Genomic DNA, 20,451 nt, shown 5'->3' with positions numbered 1-20,451 from the left:
CCCGAAAGCTTAACCAATCTTGAATATTTCCACTAAAAGACGGCAAGTTTAATTTAGGTAATTTCATACCTTGTGCACTGGTATTTTCAATCTTTACATTACTTGCATCTTTAGCACTAAATTTTGACATTTGTCGTTTAACCTTAACCCACAAAGTATCAATATTGTCTTGAACAGTTTGTTGTTCAGTTACATATTTGTCAAACTCTTTTTCATCAACTATTACAAATAATTTATCAAAAATATCTGAACATTCATTATTAAATTTTGCACATTTATTTTCAAAAAGTTGTAACTGAAATTCATCACAAGTATATTTTTCGAAGTCTGATGTAGCTTTCGTTATATTTGACTTTAAAATTCTTTTCTTAATTAAAAATGCTTCCATAATTAACGTTAATTAATAATACCGAACATATGAGCAAATTCACTTACCTCCGTTTGAGGTAATCCAAATGAACCCGAAATTCGTAAATCCAAACACACACTAATTTTTATGTCGAATGCGAAGTAACATATCACACTTTTTTATCAATTTAACACTTCACCTTTAAGCTTTTTAACCAGCACTTTATCCATAGGCACTAATCTTCCTCCAGCTCGACGGACCACAATTATGTGTTCCAGCAAAAAAGTACTCATGAAACACAAACACTAAGCTTTAATGGACTGTAGCTTTATTTCTTTTAACTTCTGTTTGGATGGACACTCTTGCCATCGCATAGGTGCACCTCTCAGCACGCAATCAAGCACACTAATCATGGCCGCTAGCTAACCACGTTGTCGTTTTCTCCCATCGTGGTTGCCAGATCACTTCTGCCTTAACAATATTAATAGCAGAAGGCAAACGAATATTTAACAGCTCAAAGATTAAAATTCAACCAAGAAATCTGTAGCCTTTTAAGTCATGTAACGAAATATTTATAAAATTTTATGCCGTCTGAATGAAAGTCGTTAAATATGGAAATATTTACATTTTCTCGCAGAAATATGGCTTTACTTTAATCCTGTGCTCTAAGCAGCGGTTCTCAGCCTTTTGACTAGCGCGAACCATCTAAACAAAAATTGAAAATCTTAAGAACCACCACTACAAATTACTACTACCACCACCACTCTTGAACAAAGTTCAGATCGCATAAATTTACGAATGTTAGAGAAAAAACTCAGTCAGAATATTGGGGTTTTAATTTTTGTATTTAATATTAAAAATACTTTGCTTCTTTGCGTACCAACTATTTTTCTCTTGCGTACCACCTGTTTTACACATACCACCGGTTGAGAACCCCTGCAAAGTGTAGCAGAGCTTAAAATTAAACGTCATTAAATGGCATCCGAAGTTCTGTTTGCTTCATTCACTGCTGGCCAATAAAAGCGCAACACCATGAAGGAAAGCAGCAACAAAAAAAGAGATTTATTGTACGTAAACAGCATGGCATGAAGATAAAATGATTAAATTTGTATGCAGTATGGGAGTTTACAGGGTCCAAAATCAGTAGAAACAGCTGCCACCCTTGGCATCTAAAACGACCCTTACACGGATCAGGTAATTTAGTATTTTTGATGGCATAATGAACTATGCTCTTTATTTAAATATTTTAAAAGATAAATTAAAATTATCCGCCTAAAATTTGGATATTGGAAACAACTATATGTTTTCCCGGGATAACGATGCTAAGCACACGACCCTTAACGTTCGCGTTTGGTGTGCGTTGTCCTCAAGTTCTAGAAACACCACCTCAGTCACTAGATTAATACACGATTGAATGCATTTAGAGATAATTAGAGGTTAGATTACGATGACACAGCATTGAAACCAAACCAAACTAAAAGCAGAAATGATGAAAGAATGGAGGAACACTGATGCAGACATTTAAAAAAAAAAAATCGCTGTTGATCTCTTTGCCCAAACGTTTGAAAGCTGTCATAAATGCTGCAAGATACTGCAATATTTATTGATGTGTGCAGATTTCTTAAGTGTACGAAGACCTTTCTGAGGTAACTTTTCTGTTATTTTTCGACTGTTCATTTTCCATAAAAAATTGTTTTTCTATATTCATAAAATAACTAATATATTTTTGACAAGAGAAATTTATAAATATTATTAAAAATTTCTCATTCTCAAATAGTATTTTTTATTAATAAATAAAGTAATATTTCACTGAAACTCGTAGTATACTAACACTTCTGGGAGCCACTGCATGTATAATGAAATTTAAATTATAGTATAAAAACATTTACTGCAAAAGAAAGAAAACATTTTCTCTAGTACTAAAGAAAGAGTTGTGAATGAAAAATAGTGAAAGTTTCCTTATACACTTCCTCAAAATGTATAAATTTTAAACGGAAATAGCAGCCTCATTTTAATTCTGGTGTGAAAGATCATTTGTTAGTACTTCGAAAATATTTTTATTGGCAATTTCTTTGTACTGTTTTTAACAATAATATTTTCAAAATGCAGAAATGAAATTCGAGAATAATATTTTAGAAATTTCTTTGTCAATAAATATTTAATTCCGGACAAGTCTTTATATTTATTAATTTCATTTGCTATTCAAGTTTGACATGCTTCTGTAATGTGATACAAGTAGTTCATTATTAAATTAAATGCATATTTATTAAAATGCAGCTGAAAGTGTTAATTTAACTGGATTATATTAAAGAAACATTTCATCAGGCATTTGTTTTCATTATCAGAAATTGCAATAGTAAAATTAGTGATTAAAATTTTGAACCTTCCAAAATCTAGAAAAAAATCATAGTAAATATTGTATCAAATTTTATTACTGCAATTAAAGTAATTAAAATAACTGATACAATATTTCTTTAATATAATTCAGTTAAATTAACACTTTCAGTTGAATTTTAATATATATGCATTTCATTCTACGCATTCACTTTTAAAATTTTAAATTGGTATTCTTTCTTTTTGTAAAATATGATTTGCCTGCTACATAAACATTTCAGCAAGGCAGATAAAATATGCAGTGAAACAACATTGGCAGGCGTATGCGGAAACGAATTTCTAATTGCGAAATACATCGCAATAAAATAGGGTTCTTTTAACGACTGAAATTTTTCTGAATCAGTCATTAATAAAAAAAACTTGGAAATTCTATCAGATTAAAATGTTTGCATTGCATTTCGTAACGAAGATGTTTGATTCATTATCGAAGCCAACAGATGGCGCTATTTACCGTCAACTTCACACACCAGATTGTGAACGGGGATGATAAAACAAAATCTATTAGCAGCATGAGAGTCTTCACTATTATTTTTAGCTTCATAGGAAGTTTACTTAGGTGGGTAAATTATGGATTGCAAAAGAGTCGTAAAGTTCTAAGAACTTCCCCCCCCCTCTCTTCAAAAAATGTGTGAAAAAAGGGTAACTTTGAACGTAGGATAGGCAACGTGATATTTCAGGATAACTATTTTCATTCAGACACCGTATTTGTGTTTATTAAACCATATTTCGACATACGTATACTTACTTGTATATAATGTTTATGCACGTGTATATTTGCTTCTACTTATATACGTGAGGACAAAAATTATAGTTCATATTCTATTTTCGCATGCATGACATTTCAACATATATATTTTTTAAATGATTCAGATATTGATATAATAATATTAATTCAGATATTGATATGATTCATATTTAATTATCCAGGTCTAATTAAAATATCGCGTTGCGTTGTTAATGCAGAACTGTGCAAAAAATTATGTTTTCTGTTACGATTTCTATTTCCACATAGAAGGACAGAAATGGTAACATTTATATGAGATGCTTTGAGAAGCAAATATATTGGTGAGAAATCTGCATGCAAATAATGCTGGATAATAAATAAAACAGTGATGCTAAAATTATAGTACATAGTTTTAGAAGCTTTTCTGTAAGTATCCGATCTGTCATTTATTTTTAACTCTTTATTCGGCCATTACCAGCGGCTGAATGGTTAACATTGCTGAATAGAGGGAGTTCGATCCCAGGCGAATGAGATAGCTGTGTGATTGGTTTCCTGGTGTCTAACGGGAATAGGAGTCAGTTTTCCTCAGGAAATCCCCCATGAAGGCATCTCTTCCTTTAGGCAGACAGCCTCTGCTCGCTTTCCTTTGCCATATCCAAATAACCTTACGTAACATTTAATTTTAATGCAAAATAAATGCATTGTTTGTTTTCTACTTCCTTATAGCTAATTTTTTGTCGTGTCTTGGAATTCATGTAATTCTCTCCTTACCTAAAATGAAGAATATACAATGCAATGGAAATAAATAAATGAAATAAAGAATGTTCAATTTATTTTTTATTACTTGTAGAATTTAAGATATAATCATCAATTACTTTGGAAAGGCTTTAAATTTCAACTTTAAAATAGTTTGATCATCGACATGGCCAAATTAAATTAATTATTTTAAAAGAATTAACTTTATTTTTTACTTAAAATTAGTTTTTTGATTAATTTGGGTTGTTAAGATTTCTGAAAACTTTGACCATATACATGAATGGTTAATTAATGTTATGAGAAATCCTTCTTCAACTAAAATGCTATGAAAGAGACATTTTAACTGATTGGTGCGTTCGCAATGGGAACACATAACATTACATAAACCCGAGTATTTTTAATTAATTTTAATTTATATCTCATTTTTGTTTTCTCTTTCATATTTTGGTGTTTCATCTCTGGCCTTGTGGCTCTCGATTTGCACATTTGAATAGTCTCTCGTTGCGTTTATAAAGTGAACAGCTCCAAATTTTTATTCTAATTTTTTATTTGATTATTTTTTGTTGTTTAACAGCGGTTTTTTTTAAATATATATTCACTTTTAGCATCAAAAACGCAAATTTCTAGAATTAGTTGACTGTCTTATGCTTTTGACACCGTGGTGGAAAAACAATTATAGGCAACTCAATTTTAATTTTTGATAATTTGTTAAAATTTTACTTCTGTTATTTATTTAAAAAATTTTATAATTTGAGTTTGCTCTGTGTATACAGAAGAAACCAAGATTATGGCAATTGTTGAATACTTTCTCAGCAAGAATATTAAAATATGTATTTCGTTATGTAATCAAAACATTATAAATGTTTAATTTTATTTTAAAATAACAAAGATGACAGATGTAAACAGAGACGCAAGTAAACTCTCTGCATTCATTTGAGATTTAGTTTCGGCGACTAAAGGGGAAAAGGAGTCTATTTTAATAAAATAAAACGTTAACTTCCAAGAAACATTCAAAGCCGTGAAAGGTGTTTCAGAGAAGGAAATTGATTGGTGTATAGTTTTTTTCAATGAAATATGCTGTAGAGACAATAGGTTATTTAGAAGCAGGAGACGTGAAAAATGAGCAATGCCCTTGCCGGGACCTCTCGAATACGCGCCAAGTGAGCTGACCACTACACCAGGAAGACATGCTAAGAAGGCGGGAGAAATACCTTATAATGCCTAGGAGGTTGCATTTTTTATAGATACAGTACATCTGATTTTCCTTTCTTGTTTGTTTTGTTTGTTTATATATTCGGGGAATTCTTAAAGTAACTGTGATAGTTAAGCTAATACATAATATGGATTGTAGCAGCTTTCTAAAATGCGAGAAGGCAATAAACTAATTAGAGAATACACCGACTGTTACTTTTGTAACCATAAATAACGCCTACATGTTCGTGCGCATCCTATCTTCGCAGTGAGGTAAAGGAATTTACTGAAAAAGTACCACAGTTAATTGTATGTATCGAAGTCTTAGGATATTTATTCTTCAGGTGCCATTTGCTGGCAGGATTCTCGGCGAAAACGCGAAGATAAGAGAGAGAGACGAGAATTTGCCGCAACACCATCCACTTACCGTGGTTATTTACCGTGGAGACGAGAACCATCCACAGACCGTGGTTATTTATAAACGCTTCTACTCGAAATTCTGAAATGATGATTTCTTAGCTCAAAGTGGAAACGAAACGGGAAGTCCTTCCAGTTCGCTGCGGGATCTCGTAAATTAACAGTTGACTATATAACAGTAAATAAAGCACAACGAACTATATGTGAAATTTTTCGTGTTTAGAATGGATATGTGGCTAAAACGTAAAGGTTGATTCTAGTTAAAACAACTCATACCGAAAATATGGCTGCAATTGGGGTAAGAAATGCCTTTTCTTTTAAAAGTCACTAAGATAGCAGTTCATGGTAGGATGTTATAATCGTCATATATATGAAGAATTTTAGATATGCTTCCATGTGCCTACGTATCTTAGAAAATTATTTTACTAATAAAATTATTTAATAATTTCTTTTGCAATAAATCAAGTAATATGTGAATGTAAAGTCGAATTTTAAATTAGTTAGGCATAAAATCATAATAAATATTAGTATAGATTTTAATTTTATGAATATTTATCGATATTAATGTTCTTTGTTTTTGTCGAATTGCTCTGCAAAAGAAGTTAAAGATTTCACGAAAGCTTAATTATGTTGATTTTAAGGTGCGGATTTTTTAAATGTCTACTTTTAACGATGATAAAAGAGTTATATAATGGAATTCAATAAGATTGTTGTAATAAGTTTGTATGCTAGTTTTAATGCGATATTATAGCATAAAAATAGCATCTTCCTATCATCTAATACCCTGTGATGACGATATTTAAAAGGTAGTCCCAGATAAAATATGATTAAACTATTATAATTCTGCAAACGTACCAACGCATTTAATATTTTTTCCGTTAGCCTCTGGTTTCAGATTTCATACTTTTATTATGCAGATACTAAATGAAATTATATATAATTAATAAGATCCAAACCTAATGAAAGTCATAGTTGTACTGTTTTAATAGCTTTGTATGAGAAATGAATTGTTTACAAAATGATAATTTCTGGAAATCGTATATTCAGAAGCCTCATTGTAATCAAATAGTAATATTGTAATCAAATAATTATTAAATAAAAGAAATTAATTTTAAGCGTGTGTTAATATTAAATAATTGAAAGGAAGCCTAATAATACTGATAGTATCATTTGATTCCGAAGTAGTGTACAGTTGAAATATATTCAACATATTTTAACTATAATGTTAAATACTGATTTGGGAATTAAAATAGTCAAAAAAAGTAATTTGCTATATACTTATGAAATTATGAAAGGAATTATGTAATTATTGAATTAATTAATGAATTGAATTAAAGGAATTATGTAATTATGTAATTATTAAATTTGCTTAGATTAAAATTCCTATTAGCCTTTAAAAATGGCAAGTCGTATGTATTTCAAAATTTTAAAAAGGGCCTTTTATTAAAATATTCTCTTCCTGAGTATAATTCTCATAAAGCAATTAAAATGCAGAGAAAAGCGTGATAGTAATTAATATGTATGTCATTGCAATTTAATTGAATGATTATGATTTCAAGAAAAGGAGTAATTTTAAAGTCACATTTGATGGGAATTATTTAAATTATTTATTTAAATAAATAATTTATATATCTATAATTACTATCTATAAATGACAATTTTAGTCTCTTTTTTTTCTAGCATAGTAGCTTATTTAAATTACTCTCCAAAGTATTTCATTTAATTATTTTTAGAACTATTACCATGAAAACCAGGCTTGCATAATGCATATAAAAGTGGAATATTAAGACAGCCTATTTATGATGCACGCGCATGTCATACTTATTTGAGAACTTTAGAAAAGGTACAAGGAAACAAGTTTCTTACGACAAAGTAATGAGATCTCAAATTTATCCATCTTATAAAAATGTGGAATTTTGTAAAACATTTTAAGAGAATCGTTAAATTAACTAGAGTTAGGTACAATTAGTAATTACATTACACGCAGTCTTTAACGTAAGAAGAAACAAAATTAAACGAATTAGTGAGTGAGTGAGTGCACCGCTATGATGGCTTCCGACCACGGACATGAACCAAACGGAATTATATACCATCACGGCGGGGAAGACTCCAGAGTAACAAGGTTGAATATTATAAACTAATAACAGTTTTTACATATTGTTAACTGCAAGGCACTAAGCGTTATTCTGGTTATCTGCTTTAAGTTCTGAACTTTTGAAACATTATAATATTATCCACGGTTGTTTCTGCTTAGGCAGTGTCCTGAGATTTTCTCTATTTTATCAAGGGCTATTCTGTTTTTGAGTGTGTTAGTCGTCCACATTGCACAGGCGCAGTCCGCTGGTTTCTTCAAGTGCCAGGTTCTTGTATGTACACAATGGAAGTAATAATGGTCCGTGTCGCCTTCCTCTCCGCATTCGCAGAAAGGAGTATCCCTAAGTCTGAATCTGTTCAGGTATACTGGGAATGGTCCATGACCTGTCAAGAACTGTGTTAGGCTAGCACAGTGGGTCTTTATTTCCATGTTAACTTTTGGCAGTAAGCGAAATGTCCTTCGTCCTACCTCTGCCTCTGTCCATCTACTTTGCCAATTTTGTAGCAGACTTGTCAAAGTTGTTCGCTTAATATGAGACCAAGGAAGTTTAGTTGGTCTTTCTAATATATCCGTACAGTTGGCTGCCTGCTTGGCCAGTAGGTCAGCGGCTTCATTGCCTTGAATCCCTGTGTGAGCAGGAACCCATTTTAAAGTGGGTCTTTGCGAAATAGGCATTGTCAGAAGCTGTTTCTGAATTCTGTATACCAATGGACTCCGGCTGTTTTGACTTGCGATAGCCGTCAGACTTGATGCAGAATCACTGAGTATGGAGAATTTCTCCTGTTGACATGTGTTCGCATATCTAATTGCAGCACTGATAGCTAGAAGCTCTGCTTGGTATACCGAGTTGTTCAAGCCTAATTTCCTTTTCCACTCGAATGTTACAACTCCATTTTCTAGTCTACAGAAGGCGCTGCCCGTGCCGTTCTCAGTTTTGGAGCCATCTGTGAAAAGGTTATTACTGTACCTCTGAATTGGTTGGTCGTTTATACTGATACCGTCAGAGAGATTAAAAGCTGCTGGATGAAAGTTATTGCAGTTGTTTTGCTCCTCGTAGTCCGAGTGGTGATAACTATGACCACAGAGTGTTGAAGTTTGACCCAGCCTGGTAACCCTTACGATAGCTGCCTCCCTTTCTACTATCAAATCTAGGGGAGGAATTCCTGCTAGTTGTTGTAGGGCTAGTGTTGACGTGGTACGGTAGGCCCTGCATACTTGAAGTAGCTGCTGTCTCTGAATAGAGAGCAGGGATCTTTTCATATGAGAGGTAAGTTCGCCACCCCAGATTGCTGCTCCATAAGTTATTACTCTTTCTGTAATGGTTCTATGCCAAATTTTTAGTAGCTTAGATGAGATACCCCATTTATGTGAAGTCATGCGTCTCATGTTGTTGCTTAGGATGCTAATTCGAGTCTTAAGATTCCTGACATGTGGCATCCAAGAAAGTCTGTTGTCGAGTAATAGCCCAAGATATTTCAATTGGGGGAAACATTTTACCGGTATCCCATGGAGTTTAATGCTTGGGTTGCGTCTTAGCTGCCTGCTGCGTCCTATGAGCAAAGCTTTAGTTTTCTCTGCCGAAATCTGAAGCTTATGTGCTCTGGTCCATTGGGAGAACAGATCAAGACAGTATTGAGATCTCATTTCGAGGTTACTCCTTCCTGCCGCAACTAGCATAAAATCGTCCGCATAGGCTATGATTCGAGCGTATTCTACGCTCTCAAACTGACGAAATGCCGAGTTTGCCACTATATTCCACAGTGTTGGTCCAAGGCATGACCCCTGTGGGCATCCTCTAAAGACATTTTTGACATAAATGCCGCTGTCTGATGTTACTTGTACACTTCGATCTTGAAGGTACGAGCGAAGGATGGTAATAATGGCTGTTGTGCACGCCATGTTGTGCAGCAAATTTATTACGCCTGGCCACCAAAGGGAGTCAAAGGCTCCCTTGATGTCAATGGCTATTGCCAGTGAGTGCAAATTGTTATCCTTGTTCTGTTTGATAGTGGCCATTAAGTCTTTTAGTTGTTCAGTTAAGTTGCCCATTCGGAATCCATATTGGTTGGGATGCAGGGCGTTGTTCCTTTGCAGGAAGAAGTCCAATCTGTAAATAATTACTCTTTCCAATACCTTACCGAGCGCTGGCAGTAGACAGACTGGCCTGTAAGATGTAGGTTCTGCCGGAGTTTTGCCTGATTTTAGGAATAACGCCACTTTTGCCAACTTCATATTTTTAGGAAAGTACTGATGTTTCCAGCAAGCTGAAATGACCGCTAGGAATAGTTTTGGGAATTCCCGGTGTATCTCTCTAATGATGATATTATCAATTCCATCCGGACCTGGAGCTTTTTTGGGTGCCAGAGTACGTATGATGTTATCCACTTCCATTTGCGTAGGAGGGAGTTCGTCTCTTCTGGTAACTTGGCGAAATTTCATACTGTAGGTTTTTCTCGCTTCCTCTTGCTCCTCTAAGAAATCCTCTTCATCATCATCAGGAAAAACTGCATTTATGATCTCACTGATTACTTCGATGTTGGATGAGGCAGTGCTATTCACCATAGGCGAAAGGGTCGTAGGACGAAACACCTTGTTACATGTTATCTTTTGAGTAGGTCCAAAGGCTTTAGTGACATTACTACAGTAAGGTCTCCATGAGATTAACTTGGCCTCTTTAATTTTTCTTTTATATAAAGCTCTGGCTTTATTGTATGTTATCATTTTGAGTTGCCGTAGATATGGATCTACCGTGGATTGTGCTTTTCTGCGAAGTGCTCGAACTCTGCTCCTCTCTGTGTTAAGCTCTGGTGACCACCAGGATATCGAGTGTTTTGCCTTATAAACAGTTACGTTTAACTTTACCCGTGGGAAGTAAAATCACTGCCATTAGAGCTCGCGTGTGTATAAAATTTTAATTTCTTGGAAATTTTTCATTGCATCTAATGCTGTACGTTTAATTTAGTGAAGCTAACCGACACAGATGAACTATAATTTTCTTTTCACAATTCGGTGCAAATTCATTCGTTAAAAAGTATGCATTAAAGTTCCTTAAGTTTCCTTAAAAGTATATACTACTATAATTGAATGCTTCTGAGTAGAGAAACTCATAGCCTTGAGCCTGAACTAAACTAATGTATGTGTTTATAAGTACGTACAAAAGTACTACAGATGTGGACAAATGTGGAAATAATGAGTGCTATATACCGAAGGCCATAATTAGAGGAGCGGGCTAATAATTGTGATTTCAGTATCGTATCGAAAAGCGCAAACCTGTACCGTAAAAATATTTTTATCACAGGCATATTCATTAAAAGTGCTCAAAAGTTTGCTTAAAATACGTGATAGTAATTTGTTACACTAGTTTGAAATGTAACAAATCTATTCCATATAACTGCAACAAATTGCTTTCGCTCAGCTGGAGTGGAAAACCTTTATTTTATTTAATTAAACGTTTATAATTCTAAGTATTTTATTTTATTGTCAACGAAACGATTTCAAGGAGAACCAATGAAAGACAAAAATGTGCGTTTTTTTAGTCTATGGAAAGATTTCTTCTTTCAGTCTTTCTTCTTCCGCTTCAGCCCTCTTTCTCTTATAGAAAATAACGGTTTCCATTTTGGAAAATATCATGTTATAACATCAAGAAATGAAAAGAATGGAATGACTACTTAAGATCGGAAGTCTTTTGCGTAGTGACTACGCAAAAAACTTAAGCTTCCGACACTATAGGGAATACATCGTAGTCCCTATAGTGTCGGAAGACTACATCACACTATAGGGACTACGTCGTAGTCCTTATAGTGTGATGTGCAATTAAAGAAGGCGTATATTTATTGTGAATATTTTTCTTGTGAACTAGCTCAATCATATTGCGACCGTATGAGGGAACCTACAAAATCAAAAGAGGGCAAGAGGATCAAAATGTCTGCTCCACTGTTTTGAAAAGCATGCAGTAAATTTATAGATTAACATCCTCCATAAGGCTTAAATGTTTTACGAAAGTTCCCCAAAACTGTTTTGAGTTCAAAATTTTATTAGGCAACTCAAATCAACTATAACTGTTTTTTGTGAAATCACTACTATAATTGGAAAAAGTTGTAACGTCGTATTCTCTTTGCTTTCATAAAATGCACTCGATGCTGCAGCCTGTTTGGAGAATTATCACTAAATCCTTTAAAATACTACAAAGTCAGGACAATTGCGTAAAGAACCCTTTATTAACTCAAGTAAACTTTACACTCGGCATCAGCTCATACTTACAAAAGTCAACACTTTTGGCTTAAATCAAAAGGTAATGAATAGCTTAAAAATTAATGAAGTATAGCCTAACGGTTTCACAGGCTAACTATCGCGCAAGCTGGTTCTGATAGGAAAGTCGGCGTAACGAAGCTCAACGGCAAGCATAATTCTAATCTCTATAGAATCTAAAAAAGCAACGTGGCCTTCAAACAGGCAGAACACGCTCTGATTTCAGCCTTCAAAACCTTGCTTTAAATATTTCCTTCCTTCTACCTAATTTGAATATAGCGCTTTCTGGAAATTTGCATTCTGGCAGAGAAATGAAATGAGAATTGAAAGGAAAGGTACTTAAAAATACTCAGCAGAGTAAATATTAAAAAAGCATTGAAAATAAATTTCTATTTATGTGTAAATGAAAATTGGGTATTTTTCCGTAATGCAACTGCCACGCTTTTCGGCGCCTATGAAAGAAAAGCCAAGTACTGTGTTTTTAATTGTAATCTATTTGTATTTGCAAGAATAATTTATAGATGGTAACCTGTTTATTAGTCCAAAAGGGCAATTTGCCCAGAAGGATTATTAAGTTTTTTTTTGGCATTTTGCGTTGATTCACTATAAACGGCGTTTCACTTTTCAAATTGTTGCCACCAAATATTAGAGCCCTGCATTATATTTAAAGAAATTAAACAATGAAGAATCTGTATGAATGTATGTATTTTTCTCGCACTGTGAAAAATCAACGGTACCTAGAGACATCAAATTTTGAATAACGCAGTCATCCACTCGAATATGGGCATCTAGAAGCTCGAATTTGTTTTATTATCTGTTTCATATTTTGTAAAACTCTTAACGAATTTTGGATTTACATACTCAACGATTTCAAAGCAAGCAATGGCAACACTGTACGGAGAAAAAAATTTGATCTCCAGCGCGAAATTATTTTGTGGTATTGCTGTTGAATTGAATTTTATAGTTTAAGTGCGAAGAATATGATATTTAATAAATAAAGGTAATACACAAAAAGTTTAAAAAGTAATATAAAATCTGAAAGGTTTCAGATTTTTTTTTATTTCTAGTTACAGTTATTGGATCTCGGAGAATGTTTGGCTTCTTTTTCATAGGCGCCGAAAGGCATAACAGGTGCATAACGCAAAAGTACCGAAAACAGAAATAAAAATCGCGATTTCATTAAAATTTAATCATAAAAATAATTCTTTATATTATTTTAGGTTGAAATAAAAACAGGCATAAAAAAAGAATTTAGTTAATTAATTTAAGTATTTAGGTATTTGATTTTGTGGTTGTGGTTTACAAAAATTCTTTCGAATTTTGATTTTGACTTGCAGAACCCCTACAGGAGTTGCAGAGAAACGCAGGGTTTCACAAAACACAGTTTGACGATGAGTGCTGGTGGCTAATCCATCTGTGCACTATATGCGTCTGTGCATTATGTCTATGTGCGATATACGGGGTGTTTCAGTGCTGGCGTAGCAAGCTTATAGTAGGGATAGGATGCATCTAGACAACTCGTTTTCACAGGCTTGGAAATGACATGCGCTTGAGATAGTATACACAGAAAATATCAGAAATGAAAGGATTGTCCATATGATGTGAATAAACGTTTTAATAAAACATATGCATTCACAGAAGAGAGAGAGAAAGACAGAGGTCAGAGAAAGTGGTCGAGCTATTGCCAGCCGGACATCTCCAGAGCATGGGATTCCAAAAGTTTTGGGATTCCAAGCATGGAGGTACGATAGATCCAGAGATCGAGTAGGCCAGTGCATCGGGCCATCACGCCCAATTTTTAGGCCGAATTTAAAATCTAAGTGTCCCCGTATACTAGATTCATGTCGGTTGACTTCCTGTTCCTATAGTTAACCATATCGCTGCCTCCATGTATGAAACGAAGTTTTACCATTTGAAAGGACCGCTCGAGCTTGCAATTGTGATGCGATTCCGAGGCTTCTGTGTACACTCTAACCCTCCTATAAATTTTTGACCTGATATTAAGACACCCTCTATACACATAGAGAGAAGAACTTTCTTTTTTATTATTATAGATAATACAGTCATTAAACTCTATATATTTAGCAATGATGAAAGGGAATATTAATAGCAAATTGTCGTGAACCATTTTCCATATGAATCTGAAAGTTTTGAAGAATTTTTCAAATGCAGCATTTTTGGTATTTTGCATTTTTATACCTGTGAAAAGATATTTTCGAATTTTTCCATCATTCGAAAGGTAACACTCAGCTGAACACTGGTGATTCAAAGTCCAGTAATTAAGCATAATCAAAGTAATTCACCACTGAATTGCCACAAGACACAGCTACCTCTCAAGTGGAAAGGATTAAAAGCTTTTTATCAGACATGCAAAAAATGATTATCTTGTACCTGAGTATGCATTGTATGGCAATTAGAAATATTTTTTATTAATAATGGTACAACGAGCTATTTAACATCAATTAGAAATATTAAAAACAAAATAGAGATATAAAAATAAGTACGTATGTTGCCTCTAAATCACCCAGTTCTTTATGAGAAATAACATAATTTTTATTTGCAACATAAATTAAAGATCTTTGCTATGGGTAATAATAAGAATGTTGATTATAAACAACGTTCCAAGTCTCATGGATGATAAACTGAAGATCTTATGTCATTTCATATGAAACTATTTTTCAAGCTATAAAGTCTAACTGTGTAATATTAACTCAAAGTCCTTCAGACTTACATATTAGACTGTTAAGCAAGTTATCGCTCCATCTGTGTAATTACGAAAAGTCCATCATAACGTATTAGACTGTTAAGCAAGTTATCGCTCTGTCTGTATAATTACGAAAAGTCCTGTGAAGGTTTTAAATAAACCCTGTTATTAAATTTGAATTTTAAACAGAAGGCAACACTTGTGTGTACAATCAATTCTTCGCCCTTGCGGGTATAAAAATAACATAATGTTGAATTTACAATTTAAAAAGCAACGTAGCTAGAGATTACACAAAATTGGCCTAACTAAGCTGGCTTAAACTCCAATTTCGCGATTTATCTTCGGGTAGCAAATTACTGATAACTTTTTTTTACAACCGACACTAGCTACTTTTAGGCTTTCTCCTCTAATAAGGCCGGAAGCGGTGGTGATTTTATCATGGGAGGCACCTAACAGACGGCCATCGTTATGTCCTATGAAAGAACAGACAGTTTAGATCCATGCCTCCAACAGGGATTCGAACCTGGGCTCTTTGGTACCGCAGTAGGCTACCCTAATCATATTTTAATAAAAGTGTGTGTTACCAGTACCCCCAGTGTTACGTTACTAGGAGCCCGTAATAGTTCTTGATGAAAACTGTATCCAAATATATTCCAAAACTTTTCAGTTAATATTTAAGACTATATCAATGAAAGCAATAGATTTTGGCTAAAATTAGTAAAGTGAAACTGATACTTCACTTGAAATTCTGAACATATTTTAATAAGGTTATATAATATGACGTAATCCAAAAACCCTCATATTTAAAACTCATATATCCATATTTCATTCATATATGCAATCATCATTTAAAACAACATACTAGATTTTGACTATATACGATAAATCGGATGTGGTACTTTACTTAGAACTCATCATATGTTTTCATAGAAAAACATTGAATCTAATAAGAATTTAATTAATGCAGCACGTATTAAGTCTGTTTCTGTTATATCATTATACGTTTAAATGATATTTATTTATATCAAGCGGTAAAGAAGAGAAAAATTTTGATAACAATGTTTCATTTGCAGAACTTCCAAACTCTTGTCATGCAGGCATGTTATCGAAAACTTGTTTTTCCATGATGACCAGACACAACAGCAAACAGCAAATTAAAAAACACCTGTTGTTTACTTGATCCCGGATCACACGGTAGTCTCTATTCAGCTATAATTCCAAAACCTAACGAGTATTGTTTACTGATATGTAAATATCGCGGAAATATTTTGAATTGGTTCGAATCGGTTACTTAAAACCTCGTTACTGATTAAAACAAGGAAATGGTAAAGTCATGTCCTAGGCATATTATATTTTTTAAATATGCGATGCCAAATTCACGTAAGTTCCGGAAATTAAATGTTCGAATTATGGAATCAGATCTCGACAAAATGAATAACAGAAACCGATTTTAAAACAAACCAATGAAAGCTTCGAAATTTTCCTATAAAAAACATAAAATTTTAAAATTTAGTGATTTAACTTTGTAAAAATGATGTAATTTGCATTAATGCAAAACTTAGCGTGTAAATTTTAAAACTTATTATGTGGATATAACACCAAATTCCCCATAATGAATGAAAAATATTCGAAAAGTACTTTTTGATTGTAGATGTTGTAGAGTCATTAGGATTTTTTGGAAGCCAGAGAGATGAAAAATATGCAACCGCCTTCGCCGGGAATCGAACCACGGAGCTCTGGATACCGGCCCAGCGTGCAGAACCACAACACCACGAAGGGTGCTAGGATAGTAGGAGAAATACCTTATAATGTAATATCTTATTACCATTTTCAGTTGGACAGTTACTGAACTGCCCGTTAATGTCGAACATGTTTCGTATCCCTTAGCGTTTGAAAAAAGAAAAAAAAAAAAAAAAATTCTGAATTGCATTTACATGAATAGTATTTTATTATAATTGTACTCTTTTGCAGTATTGAAGAAAATGGTCTATTTTTTCCCAAAATGAAATCAGTTTTTTTTTTTTTTTTTTTTTTTTTTTTTTTTTTTTTCATGTTTAAATTGATCTCAGTGGTAGGTTGATGTTTCAATAAATAAAACTTAAGTATCTATTTCTATAATTTTGTTACACAGGTTCATTTTTAACCAGTCACATTCGAGAAATTTTTTTCAGTTATATAACATATTTTTACGTTTTTAAAGCTCAAGTTTATACATTAATTTTTTTTTTACATAACGCAAAGTTATTGATGAAGTTGTTTTCAAAGTTTATTAATGATTGACCCCCCTTTTCCAGTATAATTACTGAATTTGGACATATTCTGGGAGGACTGATAGACTGATAAGAGTTCCCCCTCTCTTCGTCTAGGGAAAAGGAAAGAATAATAATAATAATAAAAAGATTAAAAAATTTTTTATTCAAAGGTAAATTTATTAGGAATAAAAAAGAAATATAAATAAAATATTTAAACTATTATCAATATTAAAGAAATTTTAAGAGATATTACTAAGATTTTTAATTAGTTCAGATTTCTCCGCTTTAAAAATTAATTGGTAATCTCAGTTCTCAGTGTTGTATAAAAATTTGTTGAAATTTTCTTCTAATTCCGCTGTGCTTAATATTCAAATTCTGTCCTCGGAACTCTTTGTTATAGTTTAAATATTTCGTATTCATATTTTCAATTGACAACTTACGTTCAAATGAACTTTCATTTGAAGTAATAACAGCTTATCTAAGTTTTTCAGACCTAATTATACCCAGTCCATTTTACTGAAACTTCTTCTGTGATCACTAGATGGCACTGCACATCCGGAAATGTGCTGCCTTGATACGATTGCTATCAATGAAGCCATTTTATGAGAAGTAAACTAGCGCGCTCCGTAAGCATTTTTCATTTAAGAAGCCCTTTTATATTAAATATGGAATAAAGACATAAATATCTGCCCATGTCTCGACCGCAGTATGTGCCCATAAATAATTTATTTCTTTGGTAAGCAATATACATTTGAAATGAAGTTTCTTTAGGATTTGTTTCAAGTATTCAAAAATTAATGAAAGAAAATCACGTTTTAATGAGACCGATGTGCTTGGTTTTGCTGCCTAACAATCTTGTAATAGCATTTGACAGTGCTGATTTAATCTTGGAACAGCATTGGACACTGTTGAACGTCAATAATCTTCAGCATTTCTCATCTGAACGCCGTTCAGATTCAATAAGCGTTATTAGACCTGAAGAAAATCGTTTCACATAAGTATCTGATGCTGAATGGCAGGTGAACATTTAATGCTATTTCAGAAATTATGGAAAATTTAGTTCTAGCTCCGCACCAGAATTCAGTCAAGATTTTTTGTGGAAGTTCAAGTTTTGAGTAGCTCAACAAATTTCTTACAGGCTTTATATGGTTGGTGGTTAATCCAATAAATGTAAGTTAATTAAAAATCTCATTACTGTAATTTGGCTCACCAGCGGCCGAATGTTAAAGCCGCTGAACACTGGTAGTTCGGTCTGAGCTTCAAACCCCTCGAACGGGCTTGCCTGCATAGGCGTTTTCGTGCCTTTCTCCATGTGTAACGAGCAAGTTTCCTTAGAAGATTCTCCACGAAGCCACATACAGCCCTCGATTGCTTTGAAATTATAAACCAAATCAAAGCATTAATGTGATTTAAATTCACTTATTTGAATTAAATTTTCGCGACGCACAGTTTCAGAAACGCTGATACATTATATATTACTATTCGCTAATTGTGATTGCGCTTTTGAAAATTTAATACAGTATTGCATGTAAAACGCTGGTAGCTTAATTAAAAAGATTTGGTATAACTAGAAGTATTTCTTATAATTTCACTATCTAGGACAAAATTCCGAATCCGAATAGGTGACTGACGAAGATGAAGAGTATTTTTCAACTCAGTAATTATCAAGTATTCACCCTCCCTCATTTTATGGATTTGCAGCTTCAGCGAGACATGCATTAACTAATTAATTAGTAAATATTGACAAAGTTCCATTATAAGTAAAAGAAAATATATAAAAGATTCGATAGTTATGTTCAGGGAAAGATCGTGATTTCCTAGAGTTTTTCTTATATAATCTTCTATTCATCATTCATTATGGACTATGAACTCTTTATTATTTACAATATATTTCTGACTTTGATAGTGTCTCCTTATACTGAGTTGTAAAATATTCTTTATCTTGAGTATCACCCAGAAGTTTAACAAATTCATTAGTCGACATTGAACAAAGTATTTATGGTTTGTTGTTGTTGTGACTTTTCTCACTTAGCAGCCTCAGAACAAGCCCACGAAATTTATCGTGGCAAGGAGTGCAAGATTGCACCTCTTGTTGGCAAGAGCGTTGAGCATCATACAGGTGACAATATGACTTTAGTTCCGCCCCTAATTTTGGTGCGGAGCACCCGGGGGGATGGGTCTGAGGGTCTCCCAAAACTCTTCCCCTAATAACAACCTTTCGAGAAGACTTTCGGCTTGTCACATGTTTAGAGTGCTCCCATGCCGCACAGACGAAACCATCCATGCTTTCTCCGGGATTTGAACCCAAACGCTTCGGTACGGCAGTTAGAATCACTAATCAGTGTCCAGGTTGAGCAGCATTTATGATTTGTTCCATTTTAGTTGTAACAGTACTATAATATTTCAATATAGCCGAGATTTCTAATGCTTTATGGGCCCTACTCCTGAATAAAATGGTGGAATTCTAAACGTATTTCCTAAGCTCATTTTGCCTTTTTTGCTCAATCTGAGTGCATCTCTGATACGTCTTTCTTGCCAATCTAACTTCATTGCTCTGCAATAGCTTAACTCTGTTATTAACTTTTTAATTCATCAATAAATCTTCTTGGAAACATTTTAGTTTTAACCGGATTATTTTTTTGAAAATTCGACTGATATTATTATGATATTTATAACATCATTTATAACACAATCACCGCTTACAGTGATTGTGCATTTATTATATTGCTTAATAGAGTATACTTTAAACTTCGACGGATCTAAGTTTTAATGCTGAAGCGTTCAAATGGAGATATATTTGGTTTATAGACTAGGCGAAGGCAGATTAAATCTTCAGTTTTATTTCCAGCAATATGTTGCGGCTACACACAAGTCGGTCAATTAAAGGTGTCTGTTCTAAAAGGCCTAAATTTTTTGTAACTTTGTAGCAAGAAAGCAGCAGCAGACAGACAGCAGTCTAGCTAGGCCAAAACGTGGAAAGTAAGTGCGTTATGTTTAGGATGACGTCTTAAGTCAAACTTAGTTTTGGTTCTCAAAGCATTTTGATTGGATAGTTAATATTGCTGTAAAATTAGTTCAGTTTACTGCTTTAGTTCAATTTACATCACCAGAATTATGTAAGAGTCGTATGACATAGATTTTTCTCGAAATGATGCAGTGCAAATAGATGTTGCTATTTTTAGAATAGAGAAGAGAAATTAATTTAACGCTGCTAATTTAATGTTTTACATATTTTTTTATTTTTCTTACATATATTTAACTTGTTTTTTGTTTTTTCACAAAAACTATGTGTTCCCGAAAACGAGATACCAATCTACCTTT

The 20,451-nt window shown here is 33.4% G+C and overlaps 1 protein-coding gene across 3 annotated transcripts in view; it reads left to right on the top strand.

Moving 5' to 3' along the window:
- Nucleotides 1-20,451, top strand: part of LOC118198326 (BTB/POZ domain-containing protein 2-like) — a 218,112-nt gene that overhangs the window by 52,595 nt on the left and 145,066 nt on the right. The window contains exon 1 of one of the 3 annotated variants that reach the window (XM_085817000.1): nt 5,911-6,129. The exons of the other annotated variants lie outside the window; for them this stretch is intronic. Within the exon in view, the coding sequence (XP_085673126.1) occupies nt 6,115-6,129 (15 nt within the window). The 5' untranslated portion in view covers nt 5,911-6,114. Of the gene's footprint in view, nt 1-5,910; nt 6,130-20,451 lie in introns of those variants that run through there. 3 annotated transcript variants of the gene reach the window in all.

This window comes from Stegodyphus dumicola, chromosome 5, assembly GCF_044657685.1.
Source record: "Stegodyphus dumicola isolate Sdum_Otavi_A_Nest chromosome 5, ASM4465768v1".
NCBI classification, from domain to species: domain Eukaryota; kingdom Metazoa; phylum Arthropoda; class Arachnida; order Araneae; family Eresidae; genus Stegodyphus; species Stegodyphus dumicola.
Note: the sequence above shows the minus strand (reverse complement) of the source record. Positions and strands in the feature narration are given on the sequence as shown.